Genomic DNA, 27,201 nt, shown 5'->3' on the forward strand with positions numbered 1-27,201 from the left:
ACTTCCAGTCAATTAGGGGGACTCACAGAGTAAACTGGGTCTAATGACAATTTGCTATGAATTATAAGACGCCCCTATATCACACCTTACTTACGCATATTAATACTGATTAGGTGCGGGATTTACTGCTTCACGGGCGTCTAATTATTCAACGTTGTCGCGTTATTACACAGTTAACAGATGCTTTAACCACACACCCATTACCCCATATTTACGAGACGGAGTGTAAAAAATTCAAAGTTGCTTGGAATAATAAAATCCACGTTTCGTCACATGGTTGGATTGAGGCAGTAAACGAAATATTCAAGGGGAAGTGCATTCGCTTGTACGCGGGCACCTGAAATTGTATTACTTTATTTCGGTTTTATAATTTGTTTCCTCCTGATGCCCGGGCACCTCTATGCCGGATTTAAAAAGGCCGGGAGTAATTTAGGGAGGCCGTAAGCCTAATGCGAGAATTAAATGAGAAGTTGTGGTCAGTGCTGCGGAACAAGTTTTGAATTCGTCGTCGAATTTGGAGGTCCCAAAAATGGAGACAGAGGCGAGACGGGCCGGCCAGTTTGGCCCGCCCCGCCCTCGTGCAAACTGTCGATCCCCGAAAATTCGACAGGACCATTCGCTGCGCTTTTCTTGGTGCAGAGGGACCCGGTTCGGTGCATGTCGCGGTTAAATAACTGAAAAGTCAAGAATACATAATCGGCCACGTCTATGATGGACGGAGACATGTGCGATGTCTAAAAACATGAAATCCCGGATCCGGCCGGGCGCTGTATCTACTAAATCCTCCCAAACGAGCAAAAAGTCTAAAACACGTTGGCCTCGATGGAAATAATTAAACAATTCGAAAGTGGGTTTTTGCTCGGCTTTTAAAAGCAAAAATTTACCATTTTGAAGAGACCGTTCGTCTCAAATTAAAGTATTTCGAAACAAAATTTAATATTATTATTCAGAACTGTAACGTCAAACTTCTAAGAACCGTGCGGCGCAACAATAGGTCCGGCTAAAAGATCGATTTTATGACTCTTAGATGATGGCTTCGCGACATGGGGTGGGCATTTTTCGTGGCCCCTCCATTCGAGTCTCCGATGCCGAAGGCGGATAATCAAATCCGTTCACGTTGCGTCAAAGCGACCCATTAGATGATTCCAGTAAATGGGGAAAAAATCTTGGCAAAATGGCGAAGGCGCGTACTCATGCTAACACCGAAAATTGGCGAAAATGGCGTTTTCTGACTCGTGCTTCTCTGATTTCGACAGTTTAGATAAATCGCAATTTACAACTGATAGTGGCCGTAGGGCGAGGCTTGTTTAACCGGTTGCAGAAAGGCGAGAAGTAGGTAAAATACTAGGTTTCCGTGCATGGCTCAGGCGCTTAAATATTTTTGGGACATACAGGGTGTTTGAGAACTATGCGATCGAACTTCTAGGGATGGGAAAACGCACTAAAACTCGATAAAATACCTTTTCGCACATACACTCCCTGACAAAATTATAGCCAGCCCGATTTTTGACAATAATTGTTAATTCTAATGGACAAGATTTTTTATTGTTATTTTAGGTTTCACGACATTGCAAAAAATAATAAATAAATTACTTTTTGGTAAAATACATTTATTTCTGGCTCAAATACCAAAATGAAATAAAATTCCAAGGCGACAAAGACATGGCGCATGCTCGGTTTTCAATCTTCACGTTCTTCAAAACGCAATAATAATTTGACTTTAAAACACCAAATCGCTTTTGAAAATTATTTATTTGTTATTATTCAACGTCGTCAAATTCAATTAAGCAATGTCAAGAGGAAAAGTGCCGTCGGAGCGTGCGAAAATGAACGCAAAAAAAAAATATATAGAAATTATTCAAGACCTGATCATCGAAAGAGTAGAAGAGCTAACAAGAGGGAGGTTCATCTGTCACACAGCGCGAATAGTAAAAAAAAGCTTGGAGGGCAAAAGTATTTCAGTTTTCCCTGGCCAGCCCGATCACCAGATCTGACCCCTGTCGAGAATTTTCGGGCAGAACTTTCCCGGACCGTTCGAGCACAAGGAAAACTCCATAGGTGAATTTCGTGTCATTTTCGATTTAATCCAGAAACAAACTGGTGTTATCGAAAAGTTGCTTTTTGTTTATTATTTGCGATGTTGTAAAGCCTAAAATAATTAAAAAGTTTTTCCTGCTAGAATTGCCCTCGATAATTGGGGCGGCCTGACGATTTCGTCAGGGAGTGTATGTGCAAAAATACATTTTATCGAGTTTTGGTACGTTGCATTTTAGTTTGTTTGTACGAAAAACACTTCAAATATCGTTGAAAATGTCGCCCTAAAACTCGATGATGCACCTGTTAAGCAGCTCTTGCTGAATGTTTATCTTAGCCAGGGCTGATAGCAGAAAGCCTCGATGGTTACTTTGACGCAGTCACTCGTAAATTTTGTAAATTTCACAAAGTTCGCCAGGTAATGGAGGACTGGCAGACGTGCCTCGTGGGACGGCAAGTTGCTTCGCAACAGCGGCTGCGCGGCTTTACCGACAGCCCCATCCCGCTACGAAAAATTCACGCATCTACAAGCTTATTCTACAGACGAAGCTCCTGCCGGAACTTCTCGAAAACTTTCCATTAAACGTTCCACAGCAAACGCGGCCGCACCGTTCCCCGTTCGAGCCCGTCGGTATTTCGAACGTCAGAGGTGGTCCAGTTCCGTGGCCCTCCCGGTCGCCCGATTTAACACCTTCAGCTTTTATTTTTTTTTTGGGGGGGGTTTATGGAACGCCAGTTGAAACGGGGCAGGAACCGATTGCACGAATCATTGCGGCATTCGAAGTCGCGGACAAAGAGTTTTATTACGCGCATAAACATTGAGAACCACTAGAGTATGAACTTAATTTTATCGCTACTAGATACGGGGGTTCCATTCCCACTTTCCAAGACAATCGCCATTTTTCACGTCATATATTGGAAGGATTCCAGGTCCGTGCAATGGTAAAATAAACCGATGTGGAACTGGAAACGGATATAAATCAACGCAAAGGACCTCGCCCTGCCCTGTTTATGCGAGCGAACGTTTTGTGTTGCTGTCGAGAAAAGCTCGCAGAGATCAAAAAAATCGCGTTGTCGGCTGAAAACTTTTTTTTCAAAAATGTTTTCCTCCTTACCGACAACCAACTCGTTTCCGGAATATCTCCCTGCACCGAGGGAACAATACCTGGATTTCTCATTGAGGGTGATAACCAATTTAAGCTGCGATTCTCTTTCGACACATGTATTGAAATTTTTGCCATCAGAATGGGGCTTTTCTGGCCGCTTTAAACGCTCACGAACGACTCGAGTGACACTGCTGGGAAAAACCGATACAAAAAAATTGTCAATATTTCCAATTACCTCGAAAGTGGAGATGCACCGACACACATGCGGAAATCAGGGGCCGCGGGTGGCGAATAAATGGTGTCAAGTGAGGTTTTCGAAGAGTTCATTTCCAAACAGATTTGTTTGTGTTCTGTCGATGGTGCGGACGCCGCCTTCATCTAGTTCTGAGGTCGTAAAGGGCGCGAACACAGGGTGTTCGCGACGGGCACGTCCGGCCGGGAAACGGTGGAGGATGCACACTTGGCACAAGGAGCTCAAAGGAGTAGTTCCACGGCGCAGGCGCGCCTACTAAATTATTTTTGGTTTTACGGCTATTTCGAAAGCGCCAAAATGCCGAGTTCCGAACAGCTCGGCGAGAGCCCGGAATGAACTCAACAACTTCTCGACGAGTAACTCAAAACTAGACTTTGAATTCTACTTATTTTTGGCAATAAAATCAAATACTCTTTTTCAACCCCTCGGCTGCGCCCCTGCCCAACTTTCTGCTCTTTCACTCTTTCAATGCCAACATAGGTCGCGAGCAAAGGGACTGACGAGAGAGCGCCAATTGCTTGGCCTCCGCTATGGCCCGATTTGACACCTCTGTATTTTCCCCTGACCGCGTCTTTGATGTGTTGTTTGTAAAGCTCTGTCAAGTTAAACAAACTCTTTTAGAAACAAAAAAAAACACGAATGCCTCCCGAGTCCTATGTACAGGGTGTCCCGTTTTCGTTGTGCTCGTGGGATATCTCGGTTGTTAGCAAAGACGTACGAGATGCGGTTCGCGCGTCACTTTGTAGTGAAACTAATGACGACGTTGACAGAGTTGATCCAGCTTTTTTAGTGCACGCACTACAGGGCGTTTTTGAAAATATCGTATTTTGGGAGCCCCCCTATTGTTCGGATATACATCGATTTATTGGAAATGTAAAAACGATGTGGGATGGAGATTTTTACGCGGGGTCCAGTGGCGCACTCAGATCCATAGTTTCCGGGACACGGACCGAATTTATGTTTTTTGAGTGGGACTCCCGGTATATTTGTGCCTATTCTTATTCCTCTAATTTTCGCCATTCCAAACATACAAAATTCGATATGATTATTTGCAATAATAATGGCACGAACTGACACTTTCTACTGCAATGGTTAGCGGAGGCAGCCAATTTAAAATAAAATAATCAGTGACAATCATAATTGTCAATAATCATATAAACAGTTAAAATCTAACTAACAGTGTACATTATGCAAGACCTCAACACATATTTTATTTTTAGAACACGAATATATTACTAATAAAAAGAAATTTACCGGTTTTTTTGTGAATTGCATGATGAATAATGTAATAATAATAATAATAATAATATGATCAGAATAGTTAGAAATATACAGTGCGTCCCATTTAAAGAATCATGAGTGCGGTCCGTATCTCGAAAACGATGAATTATAAATAAAATCTGAGTTGTTCGCTTTGGCCTCCTTTACCGCCAGACATGAACCCTATAGAACCTGCTTGGGATATGCGCTCCGGAGCTGTCAACTCTCGAAGAAGTTCTGCCAGAATCACCCGGAGGTTTGTTATTGGTTCTGCAGAACGGCGACAGCGTATCCCTCAAGATCTACCAGCTAACCTAGTTCAAAGCACGCAGTGGCGTCGTCCAACCAGGGAAGGAAATAAGCTCCGTTAATTTTTTATTTGCTTCATAAATTTTTTACAGAAATTTTTTTTGTTTTTCTGCCTGTGAGAAGTAATTTAGTCGTTTGAAATCCGATAATAAAGGAGCCACGGCACGAACTGATCAATTATTAAACAAAGTTCATTAATGAATACATATTTCATGCATTTATTGCGTCACATGATAAAAATGTCCGAGAATCAAGGCGACACAAGACTTTGGAAGCCAGGTGTGTGCCTCCATCTTAACGAATGTGTTTTCCATTAAAATGCATAACTGTCCGGAGGTAGCACTTGCGAGCAAGGTACCTGCTCTTACTTTTGAACGGTTGAGCATTGATGCTCATAACCATCCGCAAAAAAAAAATCGAAATTTACTTTGTTTAAGTTTTTGCCATTCAGCGACAGCTTTGGCCCACTGTAATGGCAGGACCTGTTTACCTACAAATCTTTTCTGTGAGACCCTTCGCGATCGGCAATTTCTCCATCGTTTAGATGCACTTTTTCTCGCAGTTTGGAACAGAGATTTTAAAGTACCCCCCCCCCCCCCCCCCAAAAATTTGTGGTGTGTGGTGGGACAAAGGCGCGAGACTTATTCGATTCACGCACACCCTGTATAGTACTCGAAACGAAACGCATCTTTGCTTCTTGTTATTGAACTTTTAATCTTTGGAAGCCGTAAAATGGTCGATCCGACCGCCACGGTTCACAGCAGGTCAAGGCACAATGGGGGAAACCCTCCTACATTCAGTAACGAGAAATTCGAGCACGAATATCCGGAGGCACGATGAGGTCAGTTTTCATTATGCACGGATAAAGACGAAAAGAACGTAATAATTACGACACTCCGAGTACACGAAGAAGCGGCGGGTGTTTATTAAATTTCGCTGTTGGCGCAGTCGATAGGATCTCGCTGTCCGGTGAACTTCGCTTGTCCGACAGAAACCCGGCGAAATCTTCCGATTTCAGCGATATTTTGCGCAAATATTCATGATGCCACAAAAAGGCACGACTGCATTTCCGGTCCTGTCGACCTAATTTCCTTTTGTTTCTTTAATTTTCGTTATTATTTTTTAAGGGAATTATTGGAATGCGAAATGTACGCCAATGAACGAAAAGCTTTGGTCTACTCTCGTACCGACCGCAATTGGTCTTGCCTCCAGTTTCGAAAATCGCAAACGGAATCGGCTCGGACGGAATAGAGGAAGATGAGCCTGGAAGGAAGACTGGGATCACCTTCGAGCCGGGTTTTCCGGGGCCGAGGGCAACCCCCCAACGTTTGTCGCGAGGCGTGTTCGACGCGTTGCGCAGGTTGCCACTGCCCCCCCCGTCTCTAGGTGACCCCTAGTCTTTATTGGCACAGCGGTGCGCCCCAGAACCAGGGGAATCTAACTAACGCACTTAAGAACCCTCCCGAACCACACGTTTCAACAGAGCGATGCTCGTCCGCACGCGGCACGCATTTCCAACGTGCGCAGATGGAGCCGCTGCCCTGGCCTCCGAGCCCTCCAGATTTGCCTCCGATTGAACGCGCGTCGCAGATCGCGAACTTCACAGCCGCCTCTTCGACCTCTCGCAGCCCTTCGGCGCGAGATGGAAGTTGCCCGGAACGAAACACCCCGGGAGGATGCCCCCCACCTCATCGGGAGTACGCGCGCGCGCATTAACGAATGAGTAAGACATCGCGGCGCATTAACGCACCAATAATTGTCAGACCGGCAATTAATCCATCGCAATTATCCAATTTGCTTGGAGCTCTAATTGTGTACTTGCCGGTATCTGTCCAAGCCGAGATCGGGGCATTTTTACCGGGCGTTCGTATTTCCATGCCACTTAGTGCACCGCACATTCTGATTTTTCTGTCGAATAAAAGTATAATTTACCAGTCAGCCAGGTATTAAAACACCAGTGACAAATGTGTTTCGTATTGATTAACGGTCATTTACGGGCCGGACGGGTTAATTTTCCATATAATTTTTGTCCTCGTGACGCGTCTGTTTAACTAGGTTAATTTTATGACTTCCATTACACTCTAGTGTCGTAATGAATCATTGCCATTGCGGTTTAATGAATCCAGTCTCAATGACCGATTGATCAGCGGTCGGGAACTTCGTCGATTAATAATTGAACCGACCAACTGGGATGGGGCCCAGATTCTAATTCTGAGTCCGCCAAATATAGAAGAATCGATCACGTCGTGAACTAAAGGCCAATGCAAAAGTCGACAAATGGAGTTTTAATTATAATAAAACATCGACTTGTACAACTTTTTAACGGGGGTAACGCAACTTCCATACTTCCCCTGAGTCACCCTAATTAATAAGTTTCATGTTGACCATTTTTTTTTTTCGAATGACCTTAAGTCATTCGTGCTGACCGTAATTTATTTTCAATTATTGTTAAAAGCTTCTAAAGTCGGTTAGAAATTATAAGACTTTTTCCATATTTATCCATAACATCGTGTGTGTGTGTGTGTGTGTGTGTGTGTGTGTGCGCCCCCACTCGAGTGCGGGCGGCCACACGAGGTGCAAGAACTGAGCTTTTGAAAGATTGAGGGCGATAAACCAGACGTGGACGTGGTGAAAGGGGAAGTTTAAATGCCGGATTAATAATGAACGCAAAAGAATGTCGGTGGTTTTGTGGATAGATTGGTGCTTGAGGGTGGGCGCAAAATTGCCTTTTTAATGAGGGACTGTTCTTATATTAAAATAAAACGGGCAATTTTCTGGGTAAAACGCCTGAGCCAACAATGGACCAAGGACTATGCCGAAAGGTCCCAAATGGCCTCGTTACAATATCGCGGGCCGATGGATTTGCATTCGTTGTCTCCCTAAATTTCTTGCAGTCCTTAAATGCACAAATGCATACTCGGGGGAGGTACCGCCGAATTCGACGATAACGTGTTAGACCCAACCCGGCGGTTGTCCGGCTGAATTTCGCGAAAATGCGGGGAAACCTTCCAGGGAGATGGACTCGACGAAGGGGGCCTCCGCGCTCCCCCGACCTGGCACCGTGGGACTTTTTTTGTTTCGGGATTTTCGGGAGGACAACCCCGGTGGAAACGATGGAAGGACTTATTGCCCGCATAAGAGATGCGCGCGCTGCACTGAAAAATCATAATTTAACCGGTGCTCAACGAAATGGCTCATACTTTGAACACCTGCTTCAAGTTAAGTGAACTTCTGCAGCAGCTTTTCGCTCTTAACTAAGCAATACGTACCGTTAACAATAACACACTTTACCGTTCACATCAGCAATGTTTATAATTAAAATTGTGCTCTTTCTAATAAATAAAAAAAAAAAAAAATACAAATTTAGGTCAGACTTCTTTTTGTGGAGAATTAATTGCTCCTTTAGAGAAAAAACAATGAAATTTGACTTTGGACAGGACCGCATTAGTAATTTATTGAATCTTATGGCAGTAAAAAAACCCACAGCCCCGGCACTGGTCGCCGGTGGTCCGTCGTAGTATGACTGAATGCGGCCGCGTACCGCGTGGTGCTGCACGCCAAATTTGGCTCAAACATCTGCAAGTGGTCGGGGTGTCGTAGGAAACAATCGGAAATGTTTTAAGCCCTCAACGCCCAGTATCTTTCAAACGAAGCGTCACGGGCCAAAATTTTCTTGTTAAAAAAAGTTTGCCTATCGACTCTCAAAGACCTGCCACCAAATAGCGGACCACCCTGTATACCTCGTCAGGGACAGGTCGCACTGTGTGGGCCACGAAGTCCGCATCACACGGGAAACGCTTTTACTTGTGAATTTGGGCAAATTTTGCCCCCAGGCTCAGAGACGATGAGAGACGGCGCATAAATCGAAAAACAAAAGACTGTCTATAACTGTCAATTTACACTTGTTTTTTTGAAAATTATTTTTCAAAATTTTGAAAAATCGCAAATGACGAAGTTTCTCATTTTCTGCCCATATGGCGATTTGCAACTTTCATTATTTTTTTTTAACTCTTTTGTATTCCTGCACTTGCGAAGCTCTCAAATCGGTCGGCAGCCCTGCAGGAATCATTTTTCAGTGTGCCCAAAGTGATCGAATGAGCATTCATTGGTTAAAGACCGATGCGAAGTTGATTTGGTTCGCGAAGAAAATGTTCAGGTCAGTTCTTCCAACCAGGTGAACCCACTTTTGTTAAATTCATCGGCGCAGAATGAGATATAAACAATCAGCGTGAGATTATCGTTGCTGGCCGATTTGAACACCTCCGAAGTGCAGGAACACAAAAAAATAAAAAATAATAAAAAAATAAAAATAATAAAAAATAAAAAAATAAAAAAATAAAAAAATAAAAAAATAAAAAAAATAAAAATTATAAAAAATAAAAATAATAAAAAAATTAAAAAAAAATTCAAATTAAAGTCGCCCGAGAAAGATGAAACTTGGCACGAGAGACTTTTTCCTTCGTGATTTTTCGACAATTTGAAAAAGTATTTTCCAAAGAACATTGCAATTTGACAGTTGCGGACAGTCACTCGCTTTCCGATTTCTATATCGTCTCTCGTCATTTCCGAAGCCGAGGCCAAAATTTACCCAGATCGGTGGGCAAAAGAGCTCCCCGTATGGCGCGGACTTTGCGACTCACACTGTATATTCCAAGTACGTACGTAGAACAAGGAGCCAATTTCAAAGTTCGCCGGGCCCCAAATAATTGTATTTTCCTATTAATGCAAATACCTAGACGTAAACTAATTCGCCTTAACAAAATCCGGAATTGGAACTTAAGGGGGTGGGGGTGGGGGCGCGATGATTTTAGCATAACAGAGGAGATCGCGTAAGGGGCAAATATTTAATAGAAAGTTTTCGTGTCGCTCCTAAAATTAAAAACTTCGCAATGTAATTTAAAATACTCGGAGCACTTTTTAAACTTTCATGTCGCACCTTTGGAAAAAGCGTTACGGCGACAAAATTGTCGTGAGATTGAAAGTTTTCGCTACCCCAATGTGCCGATGGAAGCTGCTTAATATCTCAGAAATTCAACGAATTTGGCACAAAGCAGCACCAAGAGTCATCATCCGCCCGACGATCGGGCGGACGAAAATTGAGAATTTCTTTCCGTCGCTCGGAGGCCACCTCACCTTTTGCGATTTTGCGGAATTTCCACGACGAGCCCCCCGCGCACACCTCCAGCCATTTTCGAGATCCATTCCGAAAACCTCCATGCGTTCGTGACCGGCGTCCACGTCGCCGGTTTGAGACAAAACGGCACGGCCCCGCCCCAGCTCCCAGAGATCCCTTCAACGGCGCCGCCGCTCGAATTTTCGAAATTTCCGAAAATCGTCAAAGAAAAAAAATTCAGTTCCGTGGACTTTTCGGCCGTCCCGCGGGCTTCGTCTCGAGATCTCTGACGAACCATCGACCGCAAAAAATGCAAAAATAAAAAAGTAAAATTATCTCTAAGAGCGGCGTCCGCCATATTGTCAAGGAACTATTGGGAGTTAAACTGGGATTTTTTTTGAAAAAAATATTGATGTCGTCACTGCATTTAGGGGGTCGCAGCTAGTGCGGTTCAATTGGAACGTTTGGTTGCGGCTACCCTGAGGGCCGATCGGTTCAGTGCGCAGCGGCGCACGCACTGAAGGAAAATTTCCAAGAGCGTTTTTTTTCAGTTTTTTTTTTTTCAGGAAGCCATGCAGAAATCCAGAAAAAACGTGTGGAGGTGTAACGAATGAGGCCCACCAGATGCCGATTCGCCTTTTAATGGACAAACTGAATTGCCGAACTTAAAGAGCTCGGGCCCGGCACCGCATAAATCCGGCCCCGAGCCGGGGAAAACCACGAAGAGCAAAAGCTACGACGAGGGCATAACTACATTTTTTGGCTATTACACGGATTATTCTCGTGATTTGTCGGTCTTTCCTTTGCTCTAATGCCATTTTTACATCCGCTGAATAGCATTAGTCTGGATAGTTACCATGAGCGGTTGTTTATTCATGACGTGAGAGCCGGAAAAATTAGAAAACGCTGTTTCCGCCTTTTTTTTCCGTTTTTTTTTTTTTTTAAGAAAAATTGTGCTGTCGTCAGATCGCTTTGTGGGGCGCAACTGAAATTGTCATACTCGCAGAAATTTACCCTGGCAAGTGGGACAGCAATTAAATCGCACGAACGTATCGGATAACCGTAAGTAAAGTTAATAAGAACGTGGTAATGCCTCGGGGGTATAAATTTCGCTAGTGTTCTCCGGGTTGAAGCGACACCCGCCGCCCCCCGCGAGCAAAAGTTTCGCCCCGATAATATCTGAATAATTGACAGGTGTATTAGCCTCGTACCATTTAAATCGCAAGACATAAATGTTTGATCCGAAGCCGGAATTATTTCCGACGTTTCAAGGCGACCGCGTTAAAGATTCATCCGCCATTTTGTCAAGGAATGTTTCCGCGGAATTTGGCAATTTTGTTTCTATCGGCGACCAGGGCTAATAAGAGGAAATGATTCAAGGCCCGGACGAGAACGAAACCTCTGGGCCACCGTCGCAACGGCGAAGCCGTCGGTATTGACGCGTCTGTAGTTTACGGCACTGGTAATGCGCCTGTTGATAAAACCATATAAATCTTGGCGAACACCCACGTTTAACTGAACGCAAATTATCTACCCCTCAACGGACCCCGACATGAATCATCCCGGCACTCGGACTCCAGGTTGCGTGTTGACGGGGCGTAACCCAATTCGGCGGGCAACGCACGCCGCTGGAGAATATCAACGGTCTCCCGTGCTGTACACTTTTTTCCCTCTCGCAAGTCTTAAATACGAGGGCAATCCCCATCAAATTCTAATTCCGTAAAGTCCATTCGAAAAATCGAGCAAACATTTTCCGATTGGGCCCCGGGAGAGCGACGTGTTTCCCCGTGGTCGTTACTTTCCTAACAGCCAAATTTCCAATTTTCCGGTAACGAAATTTTAACTTCATTTTCCGCTGCTCAAATCCGAGATATCGACTGGGCGACATGCGAAACATTCAACCGATCCCGCCTGGGCAGGGGCTGATCCCCCTCCCCCCCCTCCTCCTCCTCCTCCTCCTCCTCAGAAAAAAATTTACTGGCGCTAAAATTTATATATTTACTCCATGACGACGTTTTTGCCACTATGTCATCGTTTCACTACTTTTCGGCTAGACCGACGGAAACCATTAATAACCTGCAGCATTTATACCTCTGGCTAACTCGATTCGGTCTGGATATAGATTTATTCATTATCGGCCAAAATCGTATATTAACTACGAATCTGTGTGGCGGGGCCCATGATTTATCCGCGTAACGGGGCCCGAAAGGGTGATCGCATGGGCATATTTTTCAATTTTTCATTCGTCCCCAAATTGGGGCGCATTTACGACAATCAACGAGCGATCGAAACGTTAAAAACTATCACGGTTCCCGTGCGGAGAATCGCGGACGATTGTCCCGAACCTGGGACAAAACGAAAGCCAGATCTCCGAATGGAAAGAGATGATCCAATAACCGAACTTAACACTTACCAAAGGCCTGGCACTGCACGATCTTCGTAGTTCCTAATCTAATTATGCTGTTGCTCGTGAAGGTAGTAAACCTCGGAGCCTGGTGTAAATTGTCTGGAAAAACAAGAAGAATTATTAGGAAAATAATTGTCTACTTATCCAGGGCAGGAGCTTGCTACTCGCATATAATTAATAAACCGCATTTAAAAAATTAGTTAAACAACATCTGGAAGCAGCTTCTGGGCTCCGAGAGAGCGAACGTTCACCCCTGGATTTATTGGACGACGCTGCTTTTGCGTGCGATTGCAAAGATTATTGCGGAATTATCAATTTGTACTCAAATAAAGGCAGTTTTCATCCATCGGCCCCCCATTAGAGGGGTAACCGAGCGGAAAAAGGACACGAAGTCATTTTGTACAGGGCGTCCCGAAAGTAGCGCCAAATTCGCACAACTTTCAACTGCTAACGACTTCTTTAATTCAAATGGGACATCCGGTATGTGTTGTCGCTGTCAGATGCGCCATTTACTTACTCCGTCGAATAACCTCAACAACTTTAAAATGTAGCCCTAGTTCGTCTGTACACCCTGTATAACGGACAACACGCAGGGTGTCTCGACTTTCAGGAATCGAACCTTAACCGCGATTCCTGCACAGGAAAATAACCGCGATTTGCCACATACGAGATATTCCCGAAATGTCTCGCAACAGAACTACAGTGCGTTAAAGTTTCCTGGAAAATTATGAATTTATTAATTTATCATAAACCGCTTGTTACGGTTTATTGCAATTTTGCAAGCGTTACTCATTTCAATCAACATATATATATATTTTTTAAAAGTTAAGTGTAATATTTGATTTCAGCAGTGGCGTGCGCACGGGCAGTATAGTGAATACACCTATTTAAAGACAAGGACGTACGGTTCTCGTTTGAATTGAAATAGAATTAACAAAATTTGGGGGGGGGGGGACCGTTTTGGGGCAAAAAAATTAAATTTTCTCTTCGTTGCTGTCTCGAGAATAATGTTGAGGCAATTTTCCTTTTTTTTTTTTTAATTAAACAAATTAAAAAATCGTCAACCATTATCGATATTTGCGGCGATTTCTTTCCAGCGGCAACTTTTCCCCGCTTTGTCGATGCCGAAAGTGCATCAAACTCAATGGAGCTGTGGCTCAAAGGCACACTAACTCTCAACGACCTGTTAACCATTTATTCCTCTATTTAATTTCGTTTAAAAAAAAATAGAAAATTGACTGTTGATGCATTGAGGCCGTTTTGATATTTTTTTCTTTTTTTTTAATTATTTTTTTCTTTTTTAAAATTATTTTTTTTACTTTTTTTTAATTATTATTATTATTTTTTTAAATTATTTTTTCTTTGTTTTTAATTTTTTTTTCTTTTTTTATCTTTTTTTTTCTTTTTTCCATGAATATAAACAACAAATGTGAATTTCATTTGAGAGGAAAGTCAGCGCGGCCCAGAACGCCTAAAAAGTCGCAACAATATCTACCAAGTGGTTTATGCGCAGTTAATAAACGTGCGATTTTCCACGAACACTTTAACGCACCGTATTTCAGCTACGAGGCGTTTTCGGGACACGGCCCATGTGGCGAGCTACAATTATTTTTCCCCGTACACGTCGGCGCCAAAGCTTGACCCCGTCAATGCGCATCGACTGAACCCGTACCGTAATGACCACATTACGCGTCGCTAATTTCTTTTTGCGTTTCAGGCACCGCTTTTACTTTCTTAACTTCAAAATTACACATGAAATCGACCGATAAATTAGGAGGTAACGTGAATGCGAATCTTCTCCATTAATTTCCTGGGGCACCTCTGACGAAGTGCATATATAAATATTAACAACAATCGTTTATGACCGCGCAGTTATTAACATTCCGTGGCAAGAATTTGGGGCATTAAAGCTTTACAGCGGACCTTCAGGTAATGGAACATAAAACTTTATTAATAATTGAGGTATTTAGCGGGCAGTAAACAATATGCCTGTTTTATGGCAAATGCATGCGTTTAACGTGTCCAGGAGCGGACCCTTTAGGGGCGCCCGCCAGGCCGAAACGGGCCCAATGTCCATCCAAATCGATCGTTTTTTTTTTTAAGTTTGATTTTGTTTTTTTGAAAATTCAATATGGCGGAATTCACCCCCTGGCCGGTGGCCCGGCGGCATCTGCGGACGGACACCAGCCAACTCTCCTTGCCACATACCTGAAAGTAGTTTTTTGGCGAGGATTTTTTTATTTTATTTTTTTACTTTTCCCACACTTGTGGATGTGTGCGACTCTCTCTGGCTCCGCCCGGGCGACCGTGTAGGAGAGACTTGGCGAATTTCTCCATGACACGCACGTGTATCTAACGGCTGATTATTTTTCAGATATTTCTAACGATGGTGCACGCCTGACAATAAATATACTTTCGAAACAAACCTCCCTCCCCCATCTCGCTACACAATAACCGGCACGTGCAATGACAAAGAAATCCCTATACAGAGAGTTTTAAATGACGCCGCTACGAATTTGATCCGAAAACCGACATTGTTATGTGTTCCTTTATATTTAAAATATACACTTTCCGAATTATTTTTTGTGGGTCATGGCTCGGATCGCTGAAAACGCTTTTGCGAACAACCGAAACGCGAATATTTCGTGACCCATTTCTGGGTTTCCTTTATAGGATTTTTTTTTTTTTTTTGAGTCCGCCATACAGTCAAGAAACTGAAAAGCCATGGTTTAATGTTGGCAAAGAGTGCCGTTAACGACCTAATTTTAATTAACGCCTCGCAAACCCCACGCCCCTGCACCCCCCCCCCCCATGCTCCTCCCCCTCTCCCCTTTCTTTAACATTTCCAAGAGTTCACGGCATCGCGACAATCATTATTAAATCAGCCCCCCCAGCAAATATCGGACCTGCAAAACGGCATTTAGTCCAATAACAGATTTTGGGTGGCAAATGTAATTAATGACTCGTTAGAACTTTATCGTCCCAACCGATGGTTTAACTCCAGTTAGTTGACGTCAGTGCAAATGAACTGCCCCTGATGGATTAGGCGGTTTTTCTCCGGAAACTGAAAGTTTCCGCCATTGTGTGCGTTTAGTGCTTCGCGCACCAAGACCGATATAAAAGTGCCAATTTTGCGAAACTCGGCTTAAGTGCCGACATGAATTGCACGGGATGAGTTTAATACGGAAACTTTCCGGCTACTTTAGAATGGGGCGCCTGTGCCCCCCGCAGTTCTTGTCTCGCCTCGACGTTTAGTCGACTCGAAGGGGGCCCTTGCAGAAACGAGAACCGCTCCATCGAGCACAAGTCGCTTGGCTCTGAGCCTCTTTCTGCGCGCCCAACGGATCAGGAAGCGACTGTTGCCCTGAGCGCACATTCGCGCGCAGAGCGGTTTGATCCTTGAATCCGCCAAAACGTTTAAATTCTTACTGATCCATCAACGAACGGGGGGAGGCTAGCTGTGGTTATTGGAGAGGGGGGGTTCATCGACGCTACACTGGGTGGCCCACTGAAAACAGCCCACCTGAAATATCCTAAATGGATTTTTCGTTTTTTTTTTTTTTGGTAAACCCCGAGACACGTGAATTTTACTTTCAAGGGGGGCACTTCCAGGTCGTAAATTTCCTTGCTCCCCCCTTAAGTATCGGGAAAAAACCCCGTTTTAAAACTATCGGCAAAACAAATCGAAAACAATAAATGTTTAAACAATGCATGTAATTGTGCGGGAGTAAATGGGTCACAACTCGAACCCTTAAGTAAATAAAACGTTGTTTAAAAATTTATTTTTTTCCCATTTATTTCACCGATAGTGTAAAATGTGTTTTTTTTAACGATATATAAAGGGGAACGAAAAATTTCGGCCCACTCGTGGAAGGAATCGGAACAACCTCGATTCATGTGCCGCTTGCCCCCCTCCCCCGGTGCCATCCGATGTTCTTGCAGGGGTCGCCGCCCCGTTTCGGGGGGATCGCTCTGCCCCCACTAGATTGTGATCTAAAAACGTCTCCCTTGGAAGTACAAGTGACGCGTATCGGGGTTCATCAAACAAAAACAAAAATGAAGGACAACTGAATTGGACGATTTTGCACGGGCCACCCTGTAGAGGCAACTAAAGCAGGGAAGTAGCGGCCACGCTCCAATTGATTAGGTTTAATTTATTCAGTCACTTGATTTCACTATTAATGAAACATTTCGTTTTAAATTATTGTCGCCCGTAATTTTCACAGGCTGCAATGAAATCGCTGAAAGATTAATTAAACAGATACACTCATACTAAATTATCATCGCTAATGGGGTAAATTTACACATGCTGGTCGCGAATGGGGATGTCGCGTCTTGCGCGGGGGGGGGGGGGGGGGCACCCCCCCCCTCCCCGCGAAAGAGTCGAGAAAACGTTTGCTTGACGATTTTATTTCCGCGTCCGTTTATTAAATCTTCGTTAATATCTCAGAAAGCTGGTCAAAAATAAAACAGCTGACGGGGACAAAACCGGAAACTGAGCTTAATATTTCAAAGCTCGAACTGGCTGAATATTTAATTTCAATTTTGCTTATCTAAAGTTTTTCTTTGCAATTTCCTCCCGTGCAACAAACAACAAATGGAAACGAGCCGACACTTTTATTGCGAACTTTGCAAAATCGATTCGGAAAGTCCGACGAGAAAACTGACCCCTGCGAAACTATGTAAGAAGGTATTTCTTTTGTGGCTTCTTGACATGTAGCAGGAATTCCCTCTTGCCATAATAAAGCGCAATTTTTATTCATTCAAATTCGCCGGGAGACGGCGCGATCGATTCGCGCCCGTGAAACATTAAAGGGATTTTTCTTCCGTGGAAGTTGTCAAGAAGGTGGTTCGTAATTGCGGCGGACGAGGCGGGAAACGAACCGAAATTTCGCGAGGCAAATTGGCCATCATCCAAAATTCGGAGTTACTTCACTTGTCAAAATTCCCTCCTAGCCAATCGCGCGGCGGCATTCGCGGACGGACATCCGTCAACTCGCCCTGCGATCACGATCGCGTCTCGCGAGCGAGACGCGTCGGCTGACCCCTCCCCCAACCCCCCCGAAAGTAGATAATAAAGTGTTTTTTTTTTGCTTCTTGACATGCAGGAGAGGAGATCCCTCGCCCCGCTGCCGCCCCCGGAGTGTACGCCAGACTCGATGGGAATATTATAAGTACACTTTTTATTGTCATTTACTGCCCCGATTGTGTATCTAGTTCCGGGGGGCGAACAATAACACTTTAATGCCTCCGCAACTCGCACACATTTGGTTGAGGGGCGGAATCTGATGGGGCGCAATTGTCAATCAATTGTTCCGCACTCTTTGCTCTGTGCACCCCCCTTTGTTAAATCGACAACAGTTGTTCATTCACATCATTAGCCAACTGGAGCTGAAGAACCTCTTTTCCACTTTTGAAGAGCTTTCCTTGTGCGGTCCCCAATCGGACCGGCCCGCTCAAAGGAAACTTCAATCATTGCTGTTCAATTAAACTTTTTACTCGGTTTTTGCGTCAAATCGATTAGATTAGACTGTATATTAATGGAGAGCTCGGGATTGGACCTGGTCGCGATTTGTCAGACAGCGTTGCAGGTCTTTAAGGGCCAATAGATCAAGGTGTTGGCAAGTTTCCCTCGAAAATAACTGCCATCGGGACTGGAAAGAGTAATTGCTATGGAAACTAACCTTTTGGCGAACTTATCAGGACATCGATTCTTCGAAAATCCGCTTTAATGTGCGGCGCTCGCGAAAAGCATTGCGGCACGCTTACGAATTTTATACGGGGCGGTCCAAGAGCGACCCCCCGCCGTGGGGCGACATTGCCCGATCGAGCGCCGGCCGTTTTCCGAAATTTTATCTCTACCCCCGAAGACGCCCAAAAATCGGAGGTTTCGTTTTTGCCTTTTTCCCGTTTTTTGCGTCGAAATACGCCCCGTGGACCGCCGCAATTTTTCCTGGAGAAAATGGGGGAAAACCGACCGGTAATATTTGGTTCCAACGGGATGGTGCACCGCAACATTGCCCTGCGGCCGCGAGCGAGCATGCCGCCGACGTGTCTCCTAGGATAGCGATCGGCGCGACGGGACGGCCCCCGCGATCTCCAGATCTGACGTCGCTCGACCTTTTTTTTTTCTCTTTTTCGGTCAAGGAAAAAAAACTGAATTATACGTGTCGCAGTGCGTTCCGCCGTGCGTACTTTCAAGTCTCCTCTCCAATTAAGTGCGGCAGCGATTGGCGCTACCAGGATCCAGATGCGCCATTAAATCTCCATAAAAACTAAGGCAGGATTTCCATCTAGCGTATAGCTGTGGGAACAGAACCAGCGACCTAATTGAAAATACACGCATCCTTCGCCCATAAATTTTAAAACAACGCCGTCGCTACAAGCACATTAGAGCATTTCAACGTTTCCGGTAGTCTCGAAATTTGTCACAGAACTCTGAAATTACGGCACTCGGCGGCTCTGTAACTGAAACGAGCTGATGACAACTGGAAAATCGCGCTCTCATCGTAAATTGTCGGGTTTGTTAAGATCTTTTTTGGAGCCATGAATGATGGCAAATGACGCAGACGACACCGCTCAGTTCGATTTCAGATCGTCGCTCCATCCGGAGATTATAACGTTCCTACTGCTGAGAATTTCATCATTTTACACGCCTGTTCGATAATTAACGATTTTTTTTTTGTTGTTGTTTTTAATTGGATCTATCTGCGCCAATAACAAACATTAATAAACGATTTATCGAGAGGGATTTTTTGGACCGAAAAGTAGGTCCGGCTGAATTTGAACGGCCCTATCGGAAGCGAAATTTTTGCCATTCAAATGCTTTTGAAAAAAAGCGAAGCGAACGGTGGTCTGACGGTGCCAAGTCGGGGGGCGGACGGTTCCCGATTCAGTTCTAACGATTTCTGACCTGTGGGGGGTCTGGCATTATCGCGATGGAAAACTGCACCTTCGCGTGTCTCGGGCCCCTTTTCCCTCGATGCGTCCGTTCAATTTCGATACATTCCATTTTTCATCGCACGTTATGAGTTTCCCTCGAAACGGGTCGCTTTGATTACGCAGCTTTTTCCGAGCTCGCGCTGCATTTTCGTCCCTACGAAGGTGAAACAACAAAATGTGCCCATGGTGCTCGCATTCATTATCCATCTTCGGGTCGACCTTTAACCGATCGGCCGTTTACTTGCGACGCTCAATCTTCGAGTGGAAATACGGTCTAAGGCGCAACCTTCAAAATTACCATTCATTATATAAGCCACGCGATCACCCCGAGTAGAGAAATACGCGGCTCGAGCCATCTAGGGGAAAAAAACGACATTAATCACCGAGCAACCCAATAAAAATCTCTTTCATTCCGCGCTAAAAAACGGCACTTTATGCAGCTCCACATTCATTCGCTCCCTCGTTTCGGGCTCGATTTTAACATTGAATGACAACTCCATTTATGGACATATGAACTGGTACTGCGCTTTCTTATCAGGTGGACGGATCTATACATAAATCAGGGATTTTGGCAAGATTAAATTTCAATTTTGCTTCAAAATCGATAAAACGTACACATATTTATAAGTTGTCAGGATTGGAGGACGGCTGAGCCTACATCCTGCTGTATGCAAATCGTTCTTATTATCCGGCCCTGAAAGTTTGAATAATGCATTGATTGTCTTCACCATATGCCGGAAGTCTCCTAGGTTCACCTCAAATTTCCAATACAGGGCGCGTCGAAAAAGTTAGAACAAACGAACGGTGTTCGAGCGGATAGAGAGAGAAAAAAAAACTGGAGCGATCCGGGTAAACTTCGGGCAATAATTAGTAGCTTCACGGCGCTCCGTCTCTTCGTCATGCCGCTTCATCCGCTGCCACGCGGGACGTCCCGAACGCGATCCGCACCGTCGGGATCTCGGATACTAGAGGAGATAGGAAAAGGTTCTCGTCTATTTTTCCGTCGAAAATTCCCACGCGGCGCCCGTAAGGAGGAATAAGATTGATGACGGTACCCGAAAGACGAAACGTCGAGTGGCAAACTTGGTAGCGTCACGGTGCAGCTGAGGAAAAGCGGGAAAAACGGGGGCCTGTGCCCGTTGCGGACTTTCTGGTCAAATAACGCAAAATATTTTTTGGCTTCGTTCGGACGCCTTCGGAGGTACTGAGAAAATCCAAATTTTGAAAACGGCGTTTGGTCAAGCGTATCCTAAACTACGCAATTTGGCCCCTTTTTAGACCTCTTCATATCTCCTCTAGTTCCCGAGATCCCGATGGTGAGGGCCGGATTTGAAATGCGTCGTATTTCTCCCAAACAATCGGTCACCTCCTCGGCGACCTCCTTCCGAGTCCCGTGTACGATTCACGTGACTTTTCCCCTTGCACCCCACCATACTCTGCTCCACCCTCGGCTTCTCGCATTTTGGACTAAAATATCTCTAACTTTCAGCTGCTCGCAATTACAGACATACTCAACTTTAAATTTTCTCATGAATCTTTTCCATGCGGGCAACATGTTTTCCAGTCCTTCCGCCACTTTAATTTTCCGGCCCCGTTGCGCAATTGACTATACAGGGTGTTAATTGAGCACATATACTTACTTCAAAGGACGAATCTCTAACTGATTTTATCGCAAAAAGCTCCTGCGAATGCAGGTTCGCGACGTCTTCGTTTAAGAGCTGGGGGGTGTTGAAATTTAATTTTTCATTTGGTCCCAATTCACCCCCCAAAAATAGCCAAGCGGATTCGCGTCGGGTGCCCCAGGAGGTCACGGTCGCGGTCCTGCTCCTCCAATCCATCGGTTAGGCAAATCGCGAAGCAAGTGGCCCCCCAGACCACCCGACCTGAATCCGCTTGATTACTTTTTTTGCGGTCAATTGAATCCGGATAAAGGAACATTTCACCACCCTCTAGCCCTTGAACGAAGACCTTGCGGACCTAAATCCATAAGAACTCTTTGCGATAAAATCAGTTAAGGCTTCATTCCTTGAAATAAGTACCTGCACTCAATTAACTCCCCGTATACGTGAGTGCGGTCTCCTCTGCGCGTCTACAGGGTGTCCAAGAAACAATTTCGCTATTGAGCGCTGCATGCCTCAAACAAAAGTCTCCCGTTTTCGTTCTGCTGAGGGCCCAAGTAGGTAGAACACGCCGCAAGTGAAGGGCTGAGCCTTGCGGCCCCGGGGTGGGAAATAAAATTCTTTGACACCTCGTAGAACGAAACCGGGCCGCTTTCGCTCAAGGCAAGTTTGGTTGACTCGCTCTCTGTCATTTTCGGGGACACCCTGTACATTCCTTTATTTATTTGTTCCACAAAACGACAATCCGGGCTAGATCGAGAACCATCGCGAAGCGTGGAGGTCAAACACGATTACGCATTACTCTGCGATCTTTATCCAATTCGGGGTTTGCGTGACTGTTACGTTCAGCTATTTAAATACAATACAACCCGGTATATGGGCTTCAAGTTGTGGAAGGCGACTTAAGAAATGGAACTTCAATTTGCAACAAACACGCAGCTTTTTAGTGCCAGACGAGCTTTGCGAGCGAACATGAGAAATTAAACAGCGAAGCTCTCTAAGCGTGGGTCATTTCAAATTAACATCGGCGGGAATATACAGGGCGAACCTCGAACGCTCCGCCTCTTGCGGTTTCCGAGACCCCGTATTCTGATCACTTGGAGTCGGGAATTTGATTGCGATTGGGAAATGCCACGTTTACACGCAGAACCGTCGATGCTTGTGCAATCTGCAATTTTTTTTTTTTTTAAATTGTTATTTGTACCGGTGCGAAATCGTTGCAGGGTGATGAGATCTCGAAATAAACGAAATTCGAAGTGCTTCGGGGGATGCTCGTTCCCCCAAATCAGTGCGGGCCCCAACACCCCAGCGATCACCGGGAGGAGTGGGAACGAATTAATGCTAAACCGACAAGGAAAAGGTCAAGTCAAAGCTAGAAGATTCGTGTACGTCTCGACGTTCGTTATTTTCCCGAGTACGTGTACCATTTTCCTGGCCTACCCCCCAACGAAACGGCTCTATTCAGAATTTTCCGGGAAAATGGGAATCGAATCCCGAATTCCTTAACTTATTACGTTGATGTGAAAATAATCGGGCCGCGTCGCCTCGTAAAGGGGTACACAAAGCGTCGCCCTCAAATTTTCAATGAAGCCCTGTTTAATCCTCCCTCCAAAGGATTTGCCAGTTACTTCTGCGTCAAATTGCTTTCCGGGGCTTAATTTTGCGAAAAAATTAACATTTCAACAGCCAACAAGCGTTTAAATTTTTAATTGAGGCTCTGGATCAAAGCGCCTATCCTTGATCTTCAGCCTGCCTCCTCGCCAGGAAGGCGCACCACGCTGCGTTAGCTGCCAATTTAGACTGTTACGCGGTGTTCCCTATCTCACTTTCGCACACAGCGCAAAAACCGTTTCGGGCATGGAAAAAGTATTTAAAAAAAAAAAAAAAAGAAAAAAATGAAAAGGAAAAAGAAAGAAAAAAAAGGAGAAAAAAGAAAAAATAAATAGAAAAAAAAAAGGAAAGAAGAAAAAAAGGAAAAGAAAAGAAGTAAAAGGAAAAAAAAGAAAAAAGGAAAAAAAAAGAAAAAAGGAAAAAAAAATAATGGAAAAATTTCAAGTCGAACAAAAAGTTAAAATCTCCTGAAACGAACGGTAGGTGGCGCAATATACAAAACAAACGATATGGTAAAAGTCTAGCTGCGGAGATTGAAAACCTAAAAATCCCCCGTTGGTCCGGAATTTTCCAGAGTGATGAGTTTATCGTGAAATTGTTTCGATGCGGTATCGCGGGGCTGCGGCGAAACTTCGGCTGCCTTAAATAGGGTGTTGACCGATACCAAATCCAAAGAAGAACAGTTTCTGCGTAACTCCGGACCGGCACGCAACTCAAACACGGACTGTGTGCGAAATGGAAATAATCTGCTCTCTGGGTGCAATAATGAAACTGCAAAAAGTCGGCCGCTTTTAGTAGGAATTTTCCCTGGCAAATCCCTGCCTTAAGCCCAAGAACTTTTTCCGACGTGCGTCCCGTAATAAATACATAATATAATCGATTTCCGCTTTTTCATACTAACTAATAACAGTAATGCTTGGATGACCTTTTATCTTTAAACTCGTAACCCTGCATTTATCTGGATTACACAATCCCTACGTGCACAATTAACACAGAAAATTGTAAACAAATAACGATAACGTTATCGTTCGGCGTGTCATTCGAAAAATGCGTTTGATTTAGGGCTCATTTATCAGGCCACTTCCTCGTCAGGCTCGGCAATGGAATGGTGATTAAATATCTCGTGGGTGGATCAATGGAATATTCCAAAGTACTGGGAACGGGAAAAACCTACACCCACAATGGGAACTCGACTGGGGAACTTCGCATCACGCAACAGTCTAATTCTTGCCCTATCGCAGAAAGCGTGTTCATTCAATCTTTATTAAAACACTGGAAACCGCTGCATCAGCTATTTCGCCTTATTAGGGCGAAATAGAGCAGAACCCAGTTCCATTCTCGGTTATGACATCGAGCATCATAACAAGAACCGAGGAGAATAAGGGCGTATTGTTTCCTAAAGGGGCGCATCGTGCACTTCCGAGGGTTTGCTTAATCCCTTATCACGTATATCCACCGTCGGCGAGGTCGTAAATCTAGAGGTTGCCACTTTTCGGGAGGTCGACGGAGCCTCCGCTAATAAACAGAAAGAACTCGCCAGGCCAATTAGCTATTTTCCGGCGGTCGCGGGCTATTGGGGCGACGGGCGCAGGCGTCCGACCAATCGCGCGGCAGTACCTCCGGCCGGACGTCAGTCGGTCGGACCGATTTCGGATTTTCTCGCTGCCGCGAGCATGTTCGTTGTTAATTGCACAGTGCCGTACAGCTTCTCCTCCGCGGACGTGAGGCCTTTTCACTCGTTCGCCTGTTGCGTGTGCAGGACGCGTCCCGCGTTTTCAGGGGGGCGTGACTGGTCCCCGAGGATAACAACACGGTCCGCACTCCCGGCGGAATACCAACGAACTCCCTCCGACCCGGGCCGGCGACGGGACCGGTGATATCACGAACTTCGTCATCCGCGCCTAATTATCGCTACGTAGCGGACCTGCAGGCCGAGTCAAAGCGCTCAGCTTCGGCGTTATTACAACGTCAATAAAGCCCATTATGTCCAAAGTTTCTTTTGTTAACTAACTAACCAATTAACTGTTCAATTAGCTGAGTGCCCGGGACTTTTCTGGCCGCCAATCTGCAATTTTAATTACGGAATGTTTAATTACCTTACGGTCGGGCGAGGAGGGGGGGGGGGCGAGGGGGGCAGTATTAGTAATTAGTTTTTAGGTTTTTCGCCTGTGTTTATATCCAGTTTTAAAGTTAAAATTTTCCAGCTTAATTTCCAAGTGGACTGCTCTCCCCCGGAGGGCGGACTCGACGTCGGGGGCCCCGTGGCCTCCGTATCGAGAAAATAATCCGGACCGGAGTGATGGGATGCCCACTCTGACACCCATAAACCGTTTCGCCAACATCTTCCGGCACAAAATAATGGCCGAAGTTGGGAAATAAAAACGCAGAGTCCTCCCAACAGGAAGTTGCGTTGGTACACAATAATTTCCAGCAAATCCCCGGCTCAGAGGTTTACAAGCGAAACTGGGACGGGAAAAACAACCCTTTATTACTACATATTTCCTGAAACTTCCCCGGTGGGACGCTTTACCGCATATTGCGCTTTAAAAACCTTAACGGTGTCCTTAAAAAGTTGTATAGAGGCCATACAAATGGGCTCTCTTATTGGCCAGTAAAACATGTGCCTTATTGCTGTTAAATGGGTCCGGATAAATTGAGCGACCACGGCGATGGTCTCGCCCTCGGGGCACGGGCCCTTATGCAACAATCTGTTAACGCTGCATGTTGTGCACACGTTAGAATCAAACGTAATAAAACATGCCCAGTGCATGGCGCCGCTATAGAATCTTTTTATGACCTTTGGAAAATGCTTTTTGGCACAATTTACCGGCCGACATATTTCGTGGTGTAAGTTATTTTCGTCCAATACAGCATAACCTCACTTTTACGGACCAATTTTATGGGCCTGGAACTCCCCCATTTGGGACTGCTACGTAATATTTCGGCCGGGACGAAACCCGATATTGGTTTAGGAGCTTTTTGTATCGTAAGAAAAATATCTAGTATCAATTCGACGTGGTGCAGCTGCACGAAACGCGCCATGGATAACGCCCGTACCGCGTTCGGGACGCTGCACTTTGGCACAGAAGGGACAGCGAGTGCGTGACAACCGGTATTCCCACGAACAAAGAATTGTTAAAAAGCTAAACGACTGCAGTTGCCGCCATTGGCGACGCCCTGCTTTCGTAGTGTAGGTTGACGCCTCTGGTACCGAGGACTGTTACGCCTATGGAATATTTCCTCCGGTTCGACGTAGACAAAAAATGGCCGCCGGCGTCGAAAATTTTCCGATTTCTTGGAAAACCTCCTCGATTTTTGAATGAGTTTCACCTGTCGTGCGAGCAATCGACGATCTTTCGGTATTTTTCCGAATTTTCGAAAATGTCGTTCGTTTTCAAAATTTGCGAATCCCAATTCGCCGACGATTCCTCTTTACGAGTTTCTGACAGTTTCGCGGACGCTTCGAAATTTTGCGCCGATTTTCCCGCAAGTTTGAAAAAAAGTTCAAAAGCCAGAAATTTTTCTAAGGAATTTTCACTTGCTATTTTTTGAACGTTTGACGAGTTCGAGGCGCTCTGTACCGTTGATTATATATACGATTGATTATGAAGAGAACATACGGGGTGTCTCGCACCCAACGCCCCTTCACCTGGTCGATGAAGAGGGAAAGTAATATGAAAAATTTTAAGCGTGGATCTGCAGTTCGGAAAAAGGCCATTGAAGAAATATCGGGCCAAAAAGTCATGACGTCGCCAGTGGCGTTTCCCCTAAATTCTGACCAAATCACCTTTTTCCCAATTTTCCACACAAATTTCGCTAATGGAATTTTTCCTTCAGTGTTATCGCTTAAAGTTGCAAAAAAAATGTCGTAGGAATTAACCCGAAGACATTTAACTTTGCAACAATTACTAAACAAACAAAAATACTTTCGATTTTACAAAATTAAATGATAATAATGATGATAAACTAAACAAATATCATGTTGGATTTAACGTATTTTCAATGCGACCTACCCCCCCCCCCCTCTCGCCGCGCGCATGGCACGTTTGACGTGTCGCCCGACTCGAGCCTCAGCAGGTTTTCTTAATATTTCTTCAGTCGGCTCATTGCGAGCAGTTCGCATTTTCTCCATTAAGCGCTCCAAATTCCTCGAAGGGCTTTTGCAAACTTTATTTGTAAGAAATCCCCGCGCGAAAAAGTCCACGGGGGTTAAGTCTGGGGATTTTACCGGCCGCGGCACGGGAGCGTTAGTGCCGATGCAGTTCTGTCCGAATGTGTTATTTGCGTTAAATTCCCCTGCACAATGCGAGATCCAACAAACTAAATATAGGGATAAACCGAAGCCGGTCTGGCATTCCTGGGTGCGATATTTAAATTGGATGGCGAAGATGATTTGAACGATCACAAGCAACGGAAAATTTCCTTAGCAAAATTGGGATCAACGTGATTTCGTCGGAATCCGGGTGTTTTTCCGGGAAAAATACCGTTGGTAACGTCGTAGCTCATTGCGGCCGGTTCTTACTTTCTCCATTAAGCGTCGCAAATTC

The 27,201-nt window shown here is 44.9% G+C and overlaps 1 protein-coding gene across 7 annotated transcripts in view; it reads right to left on the bottom strand.

Moving 5' to 3' along the window:
* sdk (sidekick cell adhesion molecule) overlaps positions 1-27,201 on the bottom strand; it is a 102,845-nt gene that overhangs the window by 22,932 nt on the left and 52,712 nt on the right. For all 7 annotated transcript variants that reach the window (XM_066301014.1, XM_066301013.1, XM_066301012.1 and 4 more), the window contains exon 2: positions 12,489-12,581. In XM_066301014.1, the coding sequence (XP_066157111.1) occupies positions 12,489-12,581 (93 nt within the window). The remainder of the gene's footprint in view (positions 1-12,488; positions 12,582-27,201) is intronic.

This window comes from Euwallacea fornicatus, chromosome 38 (assembly GCF_040115645.1).
Source record: "Euwallacea fornicatus isolate EFF26 chromosome 38, ASM4011564v1, whole genome shotgun sequence".
Lineage (NCBI taxonomy): Eukaryota > Metazoa > Arthropoda > Insecta > Coleoptera > Curculionidae > Euwallacea > Euwallacea fornicatus.